Here is a 20,517-nt window from a genome sequence, read left to right on the forward strand (position 1 = left end):
ATGTGGTTTAATGGCCATTGAGACCAAATGCCACAGAAATTAAAACCTAATTTATGCACAGAGTAATGAGCGAAAGTTACACAGAAACTAACAACAACCATTGAATTACACATTCCGCATGGGATAGGCACATTCATGTGGCGGATCGAGTTAGACATATAAGCGGGTGCCCAACTCTCTCATAACCTTAGGTGGAGATGTAACAGTATAACATAGGAACACGCGTTCGGGTGTGGGAATTTCTCGCTGTATTAAGGACCCAATGTTTTTTTATAGATTAGATCGTTGGTGATCATGTTTGAAATGTTAAAATACTAGTCATTTGGATCCCTTTATAGCTTGCTGTTCGATGCTAACCAATGCCCGGTGTTCAATTTCGTATTTTAACTTACAATCGTTTACTTTTTATCCATATATAATTCTTGTATAGGAAGAGATTTCTTGATACACTCTTTTTTCAAACGCAGATATGCTATGATATGCTATTGTTATGTATCATTAGACATTTTTGTATATAAAATATTTAGAAATCAACTGCGGCAATCCAGGACCTTTGAGAAATGGAAATGTTTTAGGAAGTCAATACTTCTATGGATCAGCAATTACTTTTGAGTGTAGTACTGACTTCAATTTAACAAGAGGAAGTTCCCATCAAACGTGTAGATCTGATGCAACATGGAGTGACAAGAAACCACTGTGTCTATGTGAGTTATAGCCATAAATACAGCCCAGTATGAGCAAATTTTCGATTAAAAACACGAATTAAAACAGGAGCCCTATTTGAATCATTTCGAAAGCATGTTAAAATTTACAGCTAAAATATATTGTGCAGCTGAACGCTAGCAAAAGATAAGGACGAAAACAACATTCTTCTAACACAGTATGTATGATTTATAATATTATACAATGATAATAAAATTAAATCCTAAATGCAAGCAAATAGCACATTTTTGGGGTATAATTAGTATACCTGGTTAAATATTTCTTGGTTTATCTTCATAAAGAAACACTCAAAGCCGAAAAAAAATATTATATTAGAATCGAAACAGTAGAAAAGATTTATGATTAAAAAAAGGACACAAACAGATAGTCACGACGACTGAGGTCGCTATTAACTGCAGGAGTTGGAATCTCATTTTTTTAATAAAATTTCATTAACGGACAATTGTATAGTACAGCAGCAGCATTGCAAAAGGTTATAATTGTTTTTCTTAATTATTCAGATGCCCATACTTGTCTTAGTGACCCGTGTCAAAATGGCGGTACATGTGTTGATGGTCTTGAGCGATATGATTGTCAATGTCTGCCAGGATGGAGTGGTGTAAATTGTGAACAGGGTTAGTATTGATTGCATGGATAGGTACAGTAGATACCAGGTCAAAAGAAGTAGTGTATATTGTCAACTAAATTAGCCTTCAATTTTTATGTAGATTATTATTTTGAAATTCTATATATCACTGTAACACATAATATGAGATAAACGAGTTATTATAGTTACAATCTCAGCTTGAAAAGGTTTTATGTTATCTTGTTTTTCGTATTTCATTTAGTTCGTTTCATTCATTTTTTTTTCAAAAAATGTTCTGTTTCCCAGGCTTTTGATGACAAAAACAGTTTGATATTTATACCAAACATAAACGCATACTATAAGCCATCAGAACAACCATCAATTGACATAACTCAAAATCAAAATGTATGACTTTAAATATAATTTTTATTATGAATTTTGGTATCAGAAATTAATAAGTTTGTAGCATTACATTTCTATAGTTTTACTTGTAAAACAAATATAAGAAAAAATAGGAAGAAATTGATTCAATATTTTACTTATCGACTAGACAATATATCGATCATTAATTATTGACAATAACGTCAGGCATAATCTGAATTTGAATTTAAGTATCATGGTATAATCAACTTGGAGTGTTTATGTTGAGCAATAAGTAACAGCCCATAATCTTGTTTTACAAATATTTTTTAAGATGTCCAGCCGCCAATCCAGTCGGGATGCCCAAATGATACGATGAGACACATTTCTAGTCAAAGTGTGGCAGTGAACTGGACGTCGCCTTCTTTCTATGATCCAATGAACACATCCCTGGAGATAACACAGAATTATCCACAGGACTATTGGGAGTTCCACTGGGGAGACTTTCAAGTGCAGTATGTGGCTACAAAACCAAAGAACGGATTAAGATCGGAATGTTCTTTTACAGTTAGGATTAGACGTAAGCTACCGTAGAACTGTATAAATTCCATGCCTGTATAGTTTTACACAAAAAACTTGAAAAAAGCAAGGAAATCACAGAAAAAAACATGTCCATTTTGCTTTCTACACACCTAATAATGTTTTCTATGGTGCATGCAAAAAAAAAAAGAAGGAAACATGATATAACTGCCATTTTATTGAGAAAATCTTCCACCTAAGACAAAACAACAGGTGAACACAAGAATAAAGATCATCCAACGACCATCAAAATTGAGCAAAATTAGTACTTTATATTCAAATGTATACGGTCATGGTATGACACTATAAGGACAACACAAAAGAGAAAACAATCGGCCTGATTTATGGTATAAAAGCATACGAAAATAAAATATGACAGACAGGAATCAAGACAACCGCTTAATGACAGTCTTTTGACTTCAAGATAAGTATTTGTTTGTCTAACTAATATATATATATATATATTATCAATATATTTATATTTTTTATTTATATATTTTTAATTTATATATATAAATAGTGCACAGCGTCGTAGGTAACGATAATATTCCGATTGTGCATTGACATAATGTTAATTATACTGTTATGTTATCTGACATACTATATTTAACTTTTACAGCCATGACCTGTCCTGAGCTGTCAGTCGGAAACCATTCAGCTAAGGTGTGTACAAATTGGAAAACTGACTTCGGACAATACTGTATGGTGTTTTGTGATACTTCCTTCACCCTTGCTAACGAGAACGACTACGATCAGTGGTATGTCTGTGGTGCCAGTGGTAAATGGATCCCATCTCCGCAACTTCCGGACTGTCAACGTAAGTATGAATGGTCTATCGCTTAAATTATATTATTTTATATTATAGACACAATGAGACAATCTGAATAAAAACAAGCATTCATTTGCCTACATCAAAACAGTCACTTGATTAATGCAAATCTGTCGTTATAAACACTTTTATGTTGATACAACAGGTAGAATGATACCAAATAAAACCAGTGTTATCCTTTAGCTAAACACCCTTTTAAACCATTTGTTGAGTGCTATTTTATCCAATTTGTACAACAAATAACAAATAAACATTAGCTTTATTTTATAATAGATTATTATTAATTCTTATTTTCTAGAACAAGTGGATCCATCAGTTATCAATGCAAGGAAGCAGTACCACTATAGTCAATGTAACGACTTGTCCAGTGTTAACCAATTGACAGATATATTCATGAAACGATTTATTTCGTCTGAATTCTCTTATTTTTGTAAAAACTATGGCAAAGAGTGCTCTAAGGAGAATGTGTCCGTTATCTGTTAAACAGACATTCAGCAAGACATGCGTTTCATACAAGAACTACGTGGTATATGTCAGTGTGTCATACTATACTTATATACAAATTCATGATTATCCTTTTGCTGCTGACCATCTTGGGACCATGTTAAACTTACAGTATTTTTTTTCATGATTAAATTGATTTATTACATGATTATTAAAACTATTTGCCATTTATGCACAGTTGTTTGTAGTATTTCTTTATCCTTTTAAAGCCATGTTATTTGTATTGGTACGAGTACATACAATCTATAAAAAAAAAAGGGAATTGCGATATGAGGATGGAAATCTGTCCTGTAATCAAATATATTAAGTGAGCTATATCACGTAATGTGTTGTCGATCTCAAACAGATAGGTTTGTGCTGTCTGATTGATCTAAAAATCAAAGCGGAGCTCAATCCTATTCATAATTTAACTATAGTAACCTATTTATATCAAACGAATGTTTATAAGCCTGATGCCTTTGATGATTATCTTTTTACTACTTGCAAAACAATGAAAGGTGTTTTGTATACGCCAAATGAAAAAAAGGAAGGACCCAATAGCTAAAACATTTAGAGATCAACAAAGTTTATAAACAATCTTCAACAAAAGCTATAAACAGGAATGTTTACGGCCAACTACCACCAATCGTCGACATATAACGCAACGATTTCTAGATTAGATTAATAGAGACGATTTTATATTTTACCCAGTAAACAAGTATTCCGTCCCATGCGTTTATAATGAATGAAAAATTGTTATAATGGTTTACACTACTTTGCGATTCCCAGATTGCAATTAAAGGGCCATATTAGACAAAAAGAAGCCGTAGAATGGTCGTCATGAGAAAACTATCAATAACTGCAGACAAATATTTAAAACCATTATTATTATAGGTCACGATACTGTCTAAGTATAGTTCAACTAGCTTTTGGGGATATGAAATCAAAAATGATGTGTGTGTTTCTTCAGTGTACCTGAAACATTTTTAAGTATCACCAAATCTAAATATGAATAAAAGGACACATAGGACATGATTAATTGAGACAGCAACAAAACAACAAAAATAAATTTTAAAAAACAACGCAAAATCAAGTCTTTTTTCGGTAATCTATTTTGGTTAAATATATTTTACATTTGATCTAAAATATATTGTTGTTCCAGAACGTGCTTTAAGCTTGTTTACCGTTCACCTTATACAGTTGGCTTTGATCATGTGGAAATATCATCCGGTGGACTAAGAAACGCTCATCATCTTTAACAAAAGATACCATTTCAAGATTCCATACAAATTGAATTTGCCCACTGGGTCGATGCCACTGCTGGTGAAGATTTATTTCCCCGAAGGTATCACAAGCCCAGTAGTCAGCACTTTTTGTGCTGACATGAATTTTCATTGATATGGTTATATTTATAAATTTACTGTTTAAAAGATGTTTTTAAATTTTTTGAAATACTAAGACTTATCTTCCTCAGGCATAGATTACCTTCAATAGCTGTATTTGGCAAAACTTTTAGGAATTTTCGTTCTCAATGCTCTTCAACTTCGTACTTTATTTGGCCTTTTTAACTTTTTCTGACTTGAGCGTCACTGATGAATCTTTTGTAGACGAAACGCGAGTCTGGCGTATATACTAAATTTAGTCCTGGCCTTGAAGGCATAAAACTTTGCTCAGTGCTCGGCCTGGCCTCACGGTCATAAAACTTTCGAGTATGATTTTTGTGCTCCGAGCACTGAGCAAAGTTTTATGCCTTCAAGGCCTGGTATCTATGATGATTTTATTCATATCAGTATCAAATGTTTAACAGCGTTTGTAAAGTTGTTTTGGTAGATTTCAACCCCAGCGTTTACATGTACACTTGATTTAAATGAGATGTTATGAGACTCACATAGTTATAATGTGCATTAAACAATTTTCACTGTGATGTGTATTATTTAAATTATAAGAAATGAAGTCAGTTTGAAAGAGATTTTAAGAGACAGCAAAGGCTCTATAGATAATGTGTGGTATGAATAGCTTATTCGAATGCATATTTATAAGTTCATTTTGCTTTTACTCAAAACATTTATATTTTCAATAAATATGCACAAATATTGCTATTTTTCGTTTATTTTGTTCATAAATGAGATATTTGTTTTCTCATTTTTTTTTTGGGGGGGGGGGGATCTGTTAAGGCCAGGCCTTTTAAAGCTTCTTACGTGGTATGGGTATCTTAAATTGATTAAAGCAGTACATCTACGTATACGTGTAGTTGTTTACATCAACTCCTTTGGTCGCTGGTTGATAGTTGTATGATCACTTGTATCTTAGGTGATAACTATTTCATAGATATAGGAAGATGAGGTATGAGTGTCAATGAGACAACCCTCCATCCAATGAAAAAATTATAAAAGTAAACCATTATAGTTCAAGGTACGGTATTCAACACGGAGCGTTGGCTCATACCGAACAACAGGCTCTAAACCCTAAAATAACTAGTGTAAAACCATTCAAACGGGGAAACCAACGGTCTAATCAAGACAGATAAAAGAACGAGAAACACGTATAAATTACATAAACAGACAACAACTAGGACAGGTGCAAATATTTGAAGCGGGATTAAACGTTTAAATGGTACCAAATCTTCTCCCTTTTTCTGAAACAACAGTATAAAAGCGCAACATAGAAAAACACACGATAACATATGAATTGGAAGGCTTAACTCAATCAAAAAAAAGTAAAATCACAAAAATACTGAGGAAAATTCGATTCTATGGTACTTGCTATATATGATTTGTTTCTCATGATTATTAACTGAACCTAATTATGGATGAACATTGTCTAGCTGAGTGTTGTTTGCTAGTTGTTCAGTTAGACCATAAGGTCATTTTTTTAGTGCGTATACTTTTAATCATTATCTTTAGGGGAAAATAAATTAAACTAACAAGACCTATATATTAATCTTACTTCATAATGATTTGTAAATTCAGCTTTTAAGAGAATGTGTGATGTTTGTTTTTCTTAAATTGCTCCCTTTCATAAACATGTTTAATTGATTGTAAATGTCAATCCATTGGACATTTTAGATAGGACGGTTTCCATTGAAGCATTGTAATTTAAATTTATTATAGAATTGGCTTAACAATTTCATCCAATAATAAGCTGGGTCTAAGAAAAAGATATTCGATATCACAAGGTCATGCCCATGTATAGCTTCCTGGTTAAATGTTACGAACATTGGCGATTGATTACAATGTTTATCATGTGAACTAATTGATAACTCAAATTAACAGGTGCATGTTTAAATTAGTTTTGCCAATATTTTCAGTACTTCGGTACTGACATGCTTTAAACAATATTTTCTACAATTCTACGTAAACTTTATAAATCAAAAAATCATTAAAAAAAATAAAGTCCCCCCTCCCTCAGGCAAAGTTTAATTCAAGCGGCATATGCTTTTTGTGTCCTTTTTTCATACCGCTCTTAATGTTTTTATGTTTTATACAAAATTGCTTGGTTTTAATCGTTCCCGATGCAGTTAATTTCAGAAAAGCACTTCGAACGCACGAAATTAAAAAAAAAAAACTGTTGTTTTGTTTTGTTTGTTTTTGTTTTTCGTTATCTCAACGAAGAAGTTACCATATTATTGTATTAGATTATTTTTTTTTATAAGGAATTATAGTCATTAAATTTTTAAAAGCATTAAAACACTTAATAACAATTTTAGATTCATATAGAAATTTATAATCCATGAAGAGCCAATATATAAGTGGACACTAAAATAAAACTTCAGGAGTAAACTCATTTATGATTACACTGCATGTTTTGATGTTTGTTGTGTTCGTTTTTTCTTAATATTAATAACTGATTCTAATACAACATTGTTTGTAACATTCATTTTGATTAGATAACGTTAACAATTTTCATGGCATCAATACGCAATTAATGCTATGGAAACGTACACGCAGGTGCAGTTTTCAATGTATGATTTTGCGTCGTTTTCTACCAGTTTCATTAGTATGGAGATAACAATATATTATTTTAAGCTCTGACGATATTAATTGGTGATTTGATGGTCAAAAATACCCGTTTACTGCCTCCGCTAACGCATTGCCAGTTAACTCAATTTGCGACCATCAAACCACCAATTGATGCCGTCTCCTAACTGCATTTTGATAACTTTTTTTGTAATCTTGAGGTAAGGATGTTGTTGATGCTAATTCTACAATATTTTTGGTCATTCAATAATCTTTCTGCACTACTAAATGATAATAACCATATATAATGAATACATTGTAAACAAAAAGATGGATTAATGGTTGTTTGTAAAACGTCAAATATTTTATTCATTTATTATGTTTTTTATAATTTGACAATTGCTTCCTTCGTTTTGATCATGTTTACATCTTTTATCGACCATACACATTAAATATTCCTGGTTTAACTGTTAATTCCAAGATACTATCATAAGCATTTGGTCAATATGTAAAAACTGTTACAGTTATCCACAAGGAATAGTTATTCTAAAAATCTGGTACACAATTTCAAAACGATAGAGGTACAAATGTATGTGCGTAAAACCTTATATTTCAAATCTTCTTTGTTCATATTTTTTCTACCCAAAGGCCACAAGGAACATTCATTTCGCCATTTTAATGATAAGCCTAATGCCAATACAAACAATATCACCGATCAGACAGAACTGTGAGATCCTAACAGAAACACAGATGACAAATTATATATACTGTGTAGTAAATCCTACTGATATAAAGACATATGTTTATCGATACCTTCATTGGCTGCCAAAATTAAATTTTACAGTTTTGAAGAAGGAAGTAAATGTATGAAATTGTTAGCAACCGCTGATATATTAATTGATAAACTGATCAAAGGTTTATTCAGTTTCGACCATGTAGATTATTTTACTTTTTAAATACAAATGGTCAAATTAATTAATATACAAATGATTTACCCTATCTTTAGTCACATTCGGTTATCGTGTAAAAGTCGCTCACGTTCTAATTAGTTGGCATACATGTATATCACACGGAATCAGGGTCATAAATATCGAATTAAGCATATGCTAAATTCAATTTAGCAAAAGCTTAAATCATTTTAGGGTAGACTGAAAAGGTTGGGATCCCGCTAACATGTTTAACTCCGCCACATTATTTATGTATGTGCCTGTCCCAAGTCAGGAGCCTGTAAATTCAGTGGTTGTCGTTTGTTTATGTGTTACATATTTGTTTTTCGTTATTTATTTTACTTAAATAAGGCCGTTAGTTTTCTCGTTTGAATTGTTTTACATATATAGCTGACTACGCGGCATGGGCTTTGCTCATTGTTGAAGGCTGTTCTGTGACCTAGTTGTTAATGTCTGTGTCATTTTGGTCTTTTGATGATAGTTGTCTCATTGGCAATCATACCACATCTTCTTTTTAATATTAATTGAATTTAGCATATGCTTAATTCAATTCGAAGTGGTAACAATCAGTTGCGAAGTGGACACAGTGTTTTATAGGAGACGTACATGTATATCGTGAATATTTTGAAAACGGCTTGTACTTTCGACCTATAATGGTTTATTTTACATATTATGAATCTGAGTGAAAGTTGTCTCATTGGCACTCATAACACACCTTATTTTATCTATTGTAATATTTTTGTAGTTGAAATTGCAAATAAAATTAAAGAGACGTATAAAATCATTTATTTTGTCAGAATCTTGAAGAAAGTATAATTTTTAATTCTAGATTTTAAGCATGATACCACCTTGAAAAATCGTTGCAAAAGGACATTTTGGTACACCATGTTCACTTTGCAGAGTTGTTTTCAAAATTACTGATCATCTTTAAGGTTGCATATTCTTGAATTAGTTTATACTGATATTGACATGCAAAATTAAATTACATGTTTGTTCTTATGTCTCAACGTTTTGTTTTCATTTGTCAGTTGTCAACATACAATTGTTGATGTTATAATACATATTATGCACATATAATGCTTAATGTTGACCCAACCTCGCTATTATGTTTTTTTTCAAAGAACACAATTTAAGCTAAGCAAATAAAAAGAAGTGAGAAAAAACCTCCTCGAGGTCTTGTTATTGGTTTTTTTAAACATACTATCCATGTTGGGAAAAATTGAATAAAAGAATAAAAATCACTTTTAAGTTCGCAGTATTTATAAGATTATCACGAAAGGCAGATTACCGTCTCATTCAAAACTTCTTTCTTGTTCTTATCAATATATTTCATTGGCCTTTAATTTTACTTGTATATTTACTTTCCAACTAGTTTTTATTTTGCCTTTGCAACATAATGAGATCGTTGCTGAGAGTATATTTCTTATTACTAATTGGCTGTGTGGAAGCTGTTGGCGGGACACACCAGGTGAGTTTTACATAGATATTTCATTTTTTTTTGTCAGTCAATATTAGCAGGGACGTATCATATATAAGTCCTTGATATTAGTTAAAAAAAATATGAATTATTGAACGAATTAAAATCATCATTTGACAAAAACACATTTTGATATTTTGATATAGAATATAACACCTTATTTTTCATTTATAAAATGGTAATACTATTTGCTCTACGTTTTAATTAATAAAAGGTGTGGTTACAAATTGGATCTCACGCAAAAACACCGGCTGGCTAGAAGAAGAATGTTCCGAGTTAAGTTAAAATAATAATTATCAAATGATTAACACATGAATTACAAGCCCGTTTATAATCATCATAGTCCTATAATAGATTTTGCCTTAGTTTAAACATATTTATTTATAGTGGATTGGGAAACAAGTTTTGCAACTTATATTAATCCCTTTCCACTTTGCGGGTGCGAGTGCTGCCTTTTAGCGGCATTAGCCTACTCTTTTTCGAAATCTACAAGGGTGTCTTTAACGTGCAAGAGATATGGCTCTCTATTAACACGGGTCAGCCATTTATCGTCCCCTTCCGACGGACTATCGTCGTTTCCTCAAGACCATACTCGCAAATGGTGTCAAGGGAGAGCCGAAAATTGAGTTTCTGAAATTTTCATCCCAGACGGGAATCGAACCAGGAACCTTTATGCTAGTAGTCCGATGCACTAACCACTACACCACGATTTTGCCTTACCTTTTCTCTTTTTGTTTCTGGTTGGAATAGAATCATCACTGCCATGGTTTAAACGAGTCGATATGAATAAATTGACCAAAATCTAGCCAACAAGTAACCCGAAAACGATAATAAATACAGTTGCATACAATTTAGACCTACGAATGCGTAATACATTGTTTATCATTAAAGTATACATTTTGTACAATTATAATTATAGTTGATTGGTGTTTATTAACGTTTTTCATGGATTTTTTGGTGTGTGTGTGTGGTTTTTTGTTTTTTTGTTTAGTTGTTTCTACTGTAGGTAAATATCTGAATAGCCTAGCATTTCTGATCAATAAGAAATGAATTTAATGAGTGAAATAAAATATTTATGTAACGTGTAGGTTGGTTGTGATGTAAGAGATGTACCGGCATTAACGGTTGATTATTGTGAAGTTATTGGACATGACCAAGATTCCTCTAAACAAGAACTGCAGTCTACCGTGGACCACGGTACAATATGTGTATTTCGGAACCAGAATTCAAAAGTCAAAGTAACGAAACAATGTAATATCCATGGTTGGCACGACACAGATTCTAACAATGCTGGTAATTTGAATATATACATTTGTAACTTTATAATGTAATACATCATATGTATAAGATGATTTAACCAATTCTTTATTAATGAATGGAAGTTGTTTTAAAAACTGTTACTGTAATAAATCTAGTATGATATCTTTTTTTTTTTTACTACTTTACAAACAATCTTTCAAGTTAAGGTGAACCCATGTTGGTTTTGTTTTGTTCAGACCCACACCTTCAAAATGAACAAAATTAAAAGAAATATAAGTAATTTAAATTCTATATTCAATAGATTTATAAACATGATAAAGCCATCAAAGTTTGTGTTTTACAAAAATGACTAAAGACTGAAAAGCAAAATTAATGAGGTAGTAACTGTTCTTCTGTATATTTCATTTTGGTTTGCTGTATATTGTTATACATTGAAACATTTTTTCTTATGACCAAGGAATGCATTTGGATATCTTGTATATTATACCATGGAAGTATTATCTAAATATCTTATACCTTTATTTCCCTTGACGTAGGGAGATATTTAAGCAAATTGAATCTCGAGTGGGTTTTTTTAGACCAGGGAATGACTGTTTTATTTTACTATACATGTATACATTATTCTGCGTCATGAAAAACACATTCTCGTTTAAATACATGTAATTGTTCTCATGTATGCTTTCTACTTGTTTAAAATGACATAAACATATTATTTTGTTCTATGAAATGGATTTTATTTCTTTCGTTTTTTGTTTTTAATTGAACTATTTATAAAAGAAAATGATTTTGTCAATAACATCGTGCCACTAGTGTGAAAGAAGCGTTGAAACGTTACGGCGTATGAAAAGAGTAAGAAAAAAATTCAAGGTATACTGTAGTTTTTGTCTACCTGTTGCCAATATTACGATTATTTTTCAGAGCAATCATCAAATAAAAAAATCCTGTTTTCACATAGAGTGCGAGCCAAGAGATCATTTTGGGGAAAAATCAAAGCTTTTGCTTGTCACATTTTTTGTCCTTTTAGTAAGTATGATAATAAAAAAAACTAAGAATTTTCTTCAATGACACAAAAAAATTAGTACAAAATACAACAAAAAACATACAAAAAGCAAAGGATCAATGGTTTTATTGCTGGTATTCGTCTTAAAGTCAAAATGAGGCCTCAATTCATGTCACAATATGTGTTTTTTTTTTTAAATATTTGAAACTCCTTCGGTCAGAATGACTTTTCGAAGTATTGTATAATCTGCAGTTCCGTCTGACATTAACAATTGTCTAAGTCACTGTGGTTATGTGTTTTCCCACTGACCTATATTACAATTCGTTACCAAAGAGTCTAGACGTCAATGATATTGATTTAAAGACACAAGAAACACCTTTTGATTTTGATAGTTCATACCCCTGAAATTCATTGAAACATAACGCAATGACATACCAGATGTCAAAATGATGATTTCATGAGCTATATTGCAATTTTCAGTATTCTTAAAAAGGAAATATTAAGTTCTAATTTATTATAATGTAGACTAAACGATAAGATAAAGAGAATTATCATAGACAATGTTATTTAAACAGATTAATAGTTATGTTATTTGTCGGGCACAATATAAAAGTTTTCGCGAAAAAAAAGTGTTTTGGCGGAACAGGTGGCGCAAAAAAACTGACCCAAGGGAATCCCTGACTAAATTATCAATAATCAATAAATTGCAATAAGAGCAAAAGAATTTTTAGAAGAAAAAAAACTGTCAAGCTATAAGATTATCAATAAACTACATTCTCAGGATCAAGAGATAGAACAAAACCTCATATTGACTGTCCATTTGTTGAACCAAAAAGCGCTGATCCTATGCAGACAACCACAATAATGACATGGACAGAGCCTGTAGCTCACGACAACAAAGATGGTACTATCACGTATGTATTTATATATTGTCAATATATACAAGGGATTAATTTTATTCTAATTATATGATATACGCTAATTGAAAAGTGACACTTTACATAAATCGAATTAATGCATGGATTATAGATGAAAACATGAATGAATTAACCTTTTTTTTAATAGAAAACACAAACTTCCGATAAATACGTTTCGAAAATCTTAAACTCGTCAATTTGTCAAAATAAGATAGATGTTCAATTTTTTTGTCATCTAATATATATATAATGATATGCATCACAGCAGTGACTTTTTGATAATGATGTGTTTATTGTTTGTAAAATATACGATTATGTTTGAATGATACAAATAATCTTACCCAATTTATATTTTAGACCTCGTAGAGCAGGTCCTGGACCTCACTCACTTTTTGGGGAGGTGACAACTTTGGTAAATTATACTGCTATAGATAGAGCTGGAAACTTTAAAACTTGCTCTGTAAAAGTTGTTGTTAAAGGTGAGTTTTGTGACTACTCTAAGACTTCAAAGAACTAACGAGCTGACTTTTATGTTTTGTTTTTACAAGCTATATACTAGGTTCAGTTCATAAGGATAAGAAACTAAATTTCAAATAAATCAAATTAAACTTAATATTCAACAAAATGAAGGAATAAATAATATGGACTATTGGAAACACTAGTAACCCGAATTTAACTTGAACGGACAAAAACGTGTTAACGCTATTTAAATGAGATTGATCGTTATTTGATAAAGATTGACAAAAATTAAAAATTATATTTAATTCATTTCAATTCATATCAATTCATTTTAACGCCAGTCAAATAGATTTCTCTGCGGTGAATCAATTGAAATCAAGTTGCTGGTTAGTTGCGTTAAACTAATAGGCCACGCCCCCGTTAAACTATTTCAAACATGCATTAATTCGTTTTAAACATGGATGAGACCCGGGCTTTTTTTTACAGGTAAATCACCCAAGCAAAACGACCTCGATGTATCTATCGTTCTTTGTTTCAAACTTTAAATGCGTATAGTCTTATAAAAGTCACATGCTTCACAATTTAAAACTTTGAAACGAATGGATAAAACACGTATCATGTTCATATGTAAGGAATTAAAATAAAACATTAAAATATATATGCACACGCGGTTTAAAAATGCAGAACTTGTGAATCTGTTGAAAATAAAATAGTTAAATATATAACATGATGGTTTTCTAAATTGTACTTGTATTTAAATGTAGACACGGAAAACTTTGTACACAAAAATTATTTATTGTGTATATAATTTAAATCGATGTATTTAATATTTTCGGCATTGGCTGTAAAAGTCCATTATGAGTAAAATACAGAATTAAAAATAACTCTACCTTTTTTATATTTCTTTATTTTAGAGGTAAGCTTCTGGCTAAGTGTCACTGATTCTGTCGCAAATCATTTACTTCAATAACTAATATACAATTACTGTCTTTTGGTGAGGTAAATATGTAGTTTTATTGACTTTTAAAAAACTGATATTCACTGAGGCCAACGGCCGAAGTGAATATCAGTTTTTCAAAAGTCAATTAAACCACATATTTACCGAAACAAAAGACAGTAATTGTTTTATTCCATATTCCGAGAGAAATGTATGTAATGGCAATTATTTACCAAAACCAATTGTACATCAAACCTTTTTTTTCACCAAAATTATGCGCGTAAAAGCACGCGACGTTTTGCGCGGTGAATATCCTTTTTCCGCAGGTGAATATGCTTATTTATTCAAATTCCCATTCATATAGAAAAACCTATTAAAATTTAACCAATATGGAAGAATCCATTGTATTATTAAAGAAGTTGAATTGTTTTCTGTACGAATACATGAAATATTTCTCACTGAACGTTATGTTTTTAATCGCTGTTAAAATACAAATCTACAGTATCTACATGAAACAGACTTAATAATATATTTTTATATTATTATTCTACACATGCATATTTGAAGGATCGAAATAATCAGTTCTACAAATGGGTGTTATTTAAAACTTGAAACTTTACAATTATCAAGTGAATGATCAATCCATGAAATTTTTATCGACGCACCAAACTTTTCCCTTTCATCGTGCAAAGCTCATTTTCCGATTTAACGATCTTCTTACTTGTTCATTACATTCTAAAATTAAAATCCTTCACAAATTGCATAAACTTGTATTCTCCGGCTAGACTGCGTCAAACAATGTTTTGAAGGCCGATATCCAGTTTGGCTAAAAAAGAATTAATTTGCACCACAAGTTAATTACGGGAATTCTATTTTTGCATAACTTTATCATAAAAACTGCAACATTCATTAGTGCCAATAAAACAATCATTAATTTTAATTGCGCAAATATTATAGACTTTTTTTCAAATGTTTCTTCACAGTGCACTAATGAGGTCCTTTTAGGTATTTACATGTAGGTACAGAAATCGCAAACTGAAAGGGCCTCCTTAGTGCACTTAGACTGACATAAAAAAAAAGTGCACTATGGGCCTGATGGAAAGATAGAATTGACACAAAAAACATAGCATACGCAAGGAGAAGTACATAATCTTGAATTTTAGTAATTATAAAGTTATTCAACAGTTGAAGTAAGTATTCAAATGTTACATTTACGTGTAAATAGGTTAATAGTTTCGTGATAAATATGACACAATTAATAAAGTTGAGAATCATGGAAATGGGGAATGTGTCAAGTTTCATTTATTGGCGCAATTCATATAATTAAAAAAAAAGATGAGCGCGATTCAAACCTTTACAATATGACAAGTTACACCTAACCGTTTTGACAAATCAGTAAATTCTTCGCCCGGGGATATACACCTGCCAGTAATCTACCTTCAGTAACTTTACAATACCCAGCCGTGTCATTTCCGTATGTTGTACATGTAGATAGCAAGTGTGATACATGTATATACATCAGAAATACCCATTGAAGTGATTTTTAATTTCAGAAGAACTCCATATCGGGTACATAAACATAAAATTACAATAATATGATAAAATCTATTAATAAGTTCAAATGTTGTTTTAGTAAATGCACCTAGGTATGTATTTGTAAACTTATGTTAATTCGTTATTTCATGTCTCTTTCTTTTTTTGTGCTTCAATTAATTTTTGTATCTTATAGACTTATTCGTAAATCGAAAAAAAACGCACAAATCTGAATAGAATCATATGGCAATGAACATGTTGAATGATTTCTCTAACTCAAAACTAGTTATAGATGTACATGTAGATGCCTCTGAAATTATATTTTTTTCGTTGGGTTGCTTGTCCATTAATTGACGTTTACGATATATTCTTATGTTCGGTATTTGTGAAAACCGCTCATCTATCAATTTTACAAGAAATATAGTACTTGTAAGTCATGAAAATTGAAGTTTAACTTTCTATCATTTTTTCGTATACGCACAAACATAAAATAAAATGAAACACTTTAAATCGGTTTAAACAGGGACGTATATAGTCCTTGGTTTAAATTATGCAATGCATTTTGAAAATATAGTTTTGAAAAACCGGATATTTTTGTTTCATACTTTTTCTATCCCTTTTCTTAAAATTAAGGACACGTGTCACTGGATAATATAGAATACAATTAACGGTACCAATTTTCTTGTACCAGATGCGCATTTCGAAAATACATGTCTCTTCAGTGATGCTCGAGGCCAAAATATATGAAATCAAAAACAAATTTAATATGAAAGACGAAGAGCTATAATCCAAAAGGTCCAAAAGTATAGTCAAATCCGTGAAAGGAATACTAGTGAACCATGAATAATCCCAAACAACAAATTTGTGATTCAATTTGGTTTGTCACAGTTGCTTATATTATCAATATTATGTATTGTTTTCGGCTGAGACTAGTACATGTATAAAAGTTATAGTAGCCTCAGTTTTCGGCAATATTGAAACAAATTGAATATCCTTTGAATTGCTTCTTATGTTATTTAATATATATATACGGAAAAACAAGGTGGATATTTAATCATCGGCTCTCGTGAAGTTTTTTTGTAGGTCATTTGTTAAATCAAAGACATGTAGTAGATGTATTCTTTTTTAGACCAAAAAACTATCATACGGTATTCCACATGTACGGTGAATTAAATTATTGACAAGCATACCACAGTTTCTTATATTCATTCGTTATTTGATGAAGATCTTCATCAAGCCTGAAAGGGATAGTTCGCGATTTTTCACTTAAATAAATAATTTTAAAAATGAACTTATTGATAACTATACACTTTTAATTCTAAATAATTATGTTTATCCAGAGACTTATAATTGTATTATATGTCTCTGGTACAATTAAGCATGTACATACACTAATGCATGTATGTATACGCATGAGTTTCTCGCTACATTGAAGACCCGTAATATAGGCCTTTCTCTCTTGTCTGCTCTATAGTCGAGTTTTTGTCTCTTTTACACATTCCCGATTTCCATTCTCAATGTTTGTAATATACGACGGTATATTGTTCCTGTTTTAAATACCATGTACATGTACATATATGAGGCTATGAAAGTAAATAAATGTAGTTTACAGAAATAAAGATGATAATGGGATAAGCACTTTAAATTACAGAATAAAGAGATGAAAATATAAAGAATAGATTAAATGATCCATGGTTGCTTAACACCCAGTTACAAATATGACACTCTACCCCTCCATCTTTTTGTCCATCTGATGAGTTAATAGATATAAGAAGATATGGTGTGAGTGCCAATGAGACAACTCTCCATCCAAATAACAATTTAAAAAGTAAACCATTATAGGTTAAAGTACGGCCTTCAACACGGAGCCTTGGCTCACACCGAACAACAAGCTATAAAGGGCCCCAAAATTACTAGTGTAAAACCATTCAAACGGGAAAACCAACGGTCTAATCTAAGCCTATTTAAAATGATTCTTATAGGAGGGTCTGAATGGGGGGGGGGGGGGGGGGTCTGTTATTCTGTAAACATTTAATTTTCACCCCTTTTTTCTCTAATCTTCAAAAAATAAGTCTATTCTTTAAAAGTAATTTTTTACGCATTATTCTCTAATTTTTTTCCCCAGTTTTCTTTAATCTTTGAAAAAAAAGTAAAAATCATTCTTTTAAATGAATGAGAACGGTGATTTCCAAAGAAACAGCAAGGCTTTCCTTTGATTCTCAACAATGACGTGTTGTTGTGTATTGTTCTGCATGATTTAAGTGCTAGTTCCATGAAGTAACAAGTCCAAGTTCTCATCAATTCTTTCCAGTGATTTTGACTACACATAAGAAGATGCCAATGAGACAACTCTTCGAAGAGACCAAATGACACAGAAATTAATAACTATAGGTCACTGTACGGCATGCAACAATGAGCTAAAGCCAACCGCATAGATAGATATAAACAGGGTCGGATTCAGGTTTTTTAAAAGAGGGGCTGTAGTTTTGTAACGAGGGGAGAGAGGCGAACATTTTTTTTGCCTCTTTTTAGGACTAAAAAGTAAAAACATAAAATAAGTGAAATATGCACTTTTTAAAGGGTTCCTGGCGTGGGGCATGCATATTTTGTAGTTGCTGGTACGGTGTAAGGGTTGGACATTTTAGATGCTGTATCTCCCGAAGTCTAGTCTGATTAATCATTTAAAATTAAAAAGTCCGAACAAAAGGGGGGGGGTGTACGCCCTCAACGCCCCCTTTGGATCCGCCACTGAATTTAAAGCCCGAGTAGAAGTATAGGAAACCAGTTCATATTGACTGAATCCTATAGTCTATTTTCACGAAACCAAAGAAGGTTTACCAAGATTGTTTTCACTTTTATTATATTTTTACAATGATAACTTTGATAATTTTCTTTAAATTTTAAGAAGGGAAAATTCTGTTACCAGTTAATTTTTAGCGTTTTCTTTTATTAATCATTCAATAAAATTGAGGTATCTTTTAGCGTTTTCTTTTATTAATCATTCAATGTTCATTATATTTTTAGACCACGCATTTCTCTAATCTTTATTTTTATTGCCCATTATTCTCTAATCTTCATTTTTCAAGGGCATTATTCTCTAATCATTTAACCCCATCCAAACCGTCTTTTTTTCCGTTATTATGTTGTACATGGACTGTTATACCACTGATAGAGACTAGGGGGAGGGTAGGGAGCCCGCTAACACTTTTAACCCCGCCACATTATTTATGTATGCGCCTGTCCCAAGTCAGGAGCCTGCAATTCAGTAGTTGTCGTTTGTTTATGTTTTACATATTTATTTTTCATTCATTTTTTTTTGTTATATAAATAAGGCGGTTCGTTTTCTTGTTTGAATGTTTTACATTGTCATATCAGAGCCTTTCATAGCTGACCATCCGGTATGGGCATTACTCATTGTTGAAGGCCGTACGGTGACCTATCTTTGTTAATGTCTCTGTCATTTTGGTCTCTTGTGGACTGTTGTCTAATTGGAAAGCATACCACATCTTCTTTTTTATATTCCTGTCCTTTTAAAATGCTCATTATAGACATATAATAATACATTAAGCTTAACATTTTAATTCATAAATATCAAATAGCGAAAAATTTATATATTTATTCAATAACGACAATGTCGCTGCAATAGATGCCAAAAACATCAACAATATTTCATTGAAAAGAAACGGCATTTTATTTCACTTGTTCTTAAATAAAAAGATGTTTCATTTCATTTGTTACATACGGACACTGTAAATTTTGAATGTAAATGAGCACGGTAAACATTTGTTTATATTTATATATTGTGTCTTATACGCGTCTCATATGCATCTATCTTTTTAAAGATTGATGCACACCATGCAAATGTTTAAATGGTTTGTTTAGTTCTGTGATTCTCATTTTATGTTTGTATGTGGTGAAACTTTAAAAAATAATAATAATGATAAAATATTGAAACTTAAAATATTCAGAAACTATTAACTTTTCATAAATTTATACTTGAGTCAGAAAATTAAAACCAGCAGTGTCAAACATGTTTAACACTCAGCGGGCATTCAATATCATTGACATACTATATAGCACTAATCGCAATATGTATACATGTACATATATTTTGGCCATCTTATCAGTAATCTCTCTATTGGAGATGTTGAAATATATGTATTATAATTATTCGCTTATTAGGCAAATTCATATTCTGCAAAGATATTTTCAATCATTTTAGTTTTGATAAATACTATTACAAATAACTTATTTTGTCTCAGTCTCCTGTGTGAGGATATTCGATTGATATCATGAAATACAATAAACAATTTAAGGTTGTCGGGTAAATGTGGATTACGGATTAAGATGTTAGATGTCAAACTTGAATTAACAAACAAAGGTGAATTTAACCCGAATATGTAATTTCTCTTCAACAGTGTTTTAATTCCAATTTCCTTATTTTCATTAACTAAATAAATTAGAATGAAAGAAAGATTCGAAACTAAAAATA

The 20,517-nt window shown here is 31.3% G+C and overlaps 1 protein-coding gene across 1 annotated transcript in view; it reads left to right on the top strand.

Moving 5' to 3' along the window:
- Positions 1-9,838: 9,838 nt before the first annotated feature.
- LOC134702400 (sushi, von Willebrand factor type A, EGF and pentraxin domain-containing protein 1-like) overlaps positions 9,839-20,517 on the top strand; it is a 42,235-nt gene continuing 31,556 nt past the window's right edge. Inside the window, exons 1-4 of the mRNA XM_063563303.1 lie at positions 9,839-9,910; positions 11,008-11,212; positions 12,961-13,093; positions 13,454-13,575. Coding sequence (XP_063419373.1) covers positions 9,839-9,910; positions 11,008-11,212; positions 12,961-13,093; positions 13,454-13,575 — 532 coding nt within the window. The remainder of the gene's footprint in view (positions 9,911-11,007; positions 11,213-12,960; positions 13,094-13,453; positions 13,576-20,517) is intronic.

Source organism: Mytilus trossulus, unplaced genomic scaffold (genome assembly GCF_036588685.1).
Source record: "Mytilus trossulus isolate FHL-02 unplaced genomic scaffold, PNRI_Mtr1.1.1.hap1 h1tg000457l__unscaffolded, whole genome shotgun sequence".
Classification (NCBI taxonomy): domain Eukaryota; kingdom Metazoa; phylum Mollusca; class Bivalvia; order Mytilida; family Mytilidae; genus Mytilus; species Mytilus trossulus.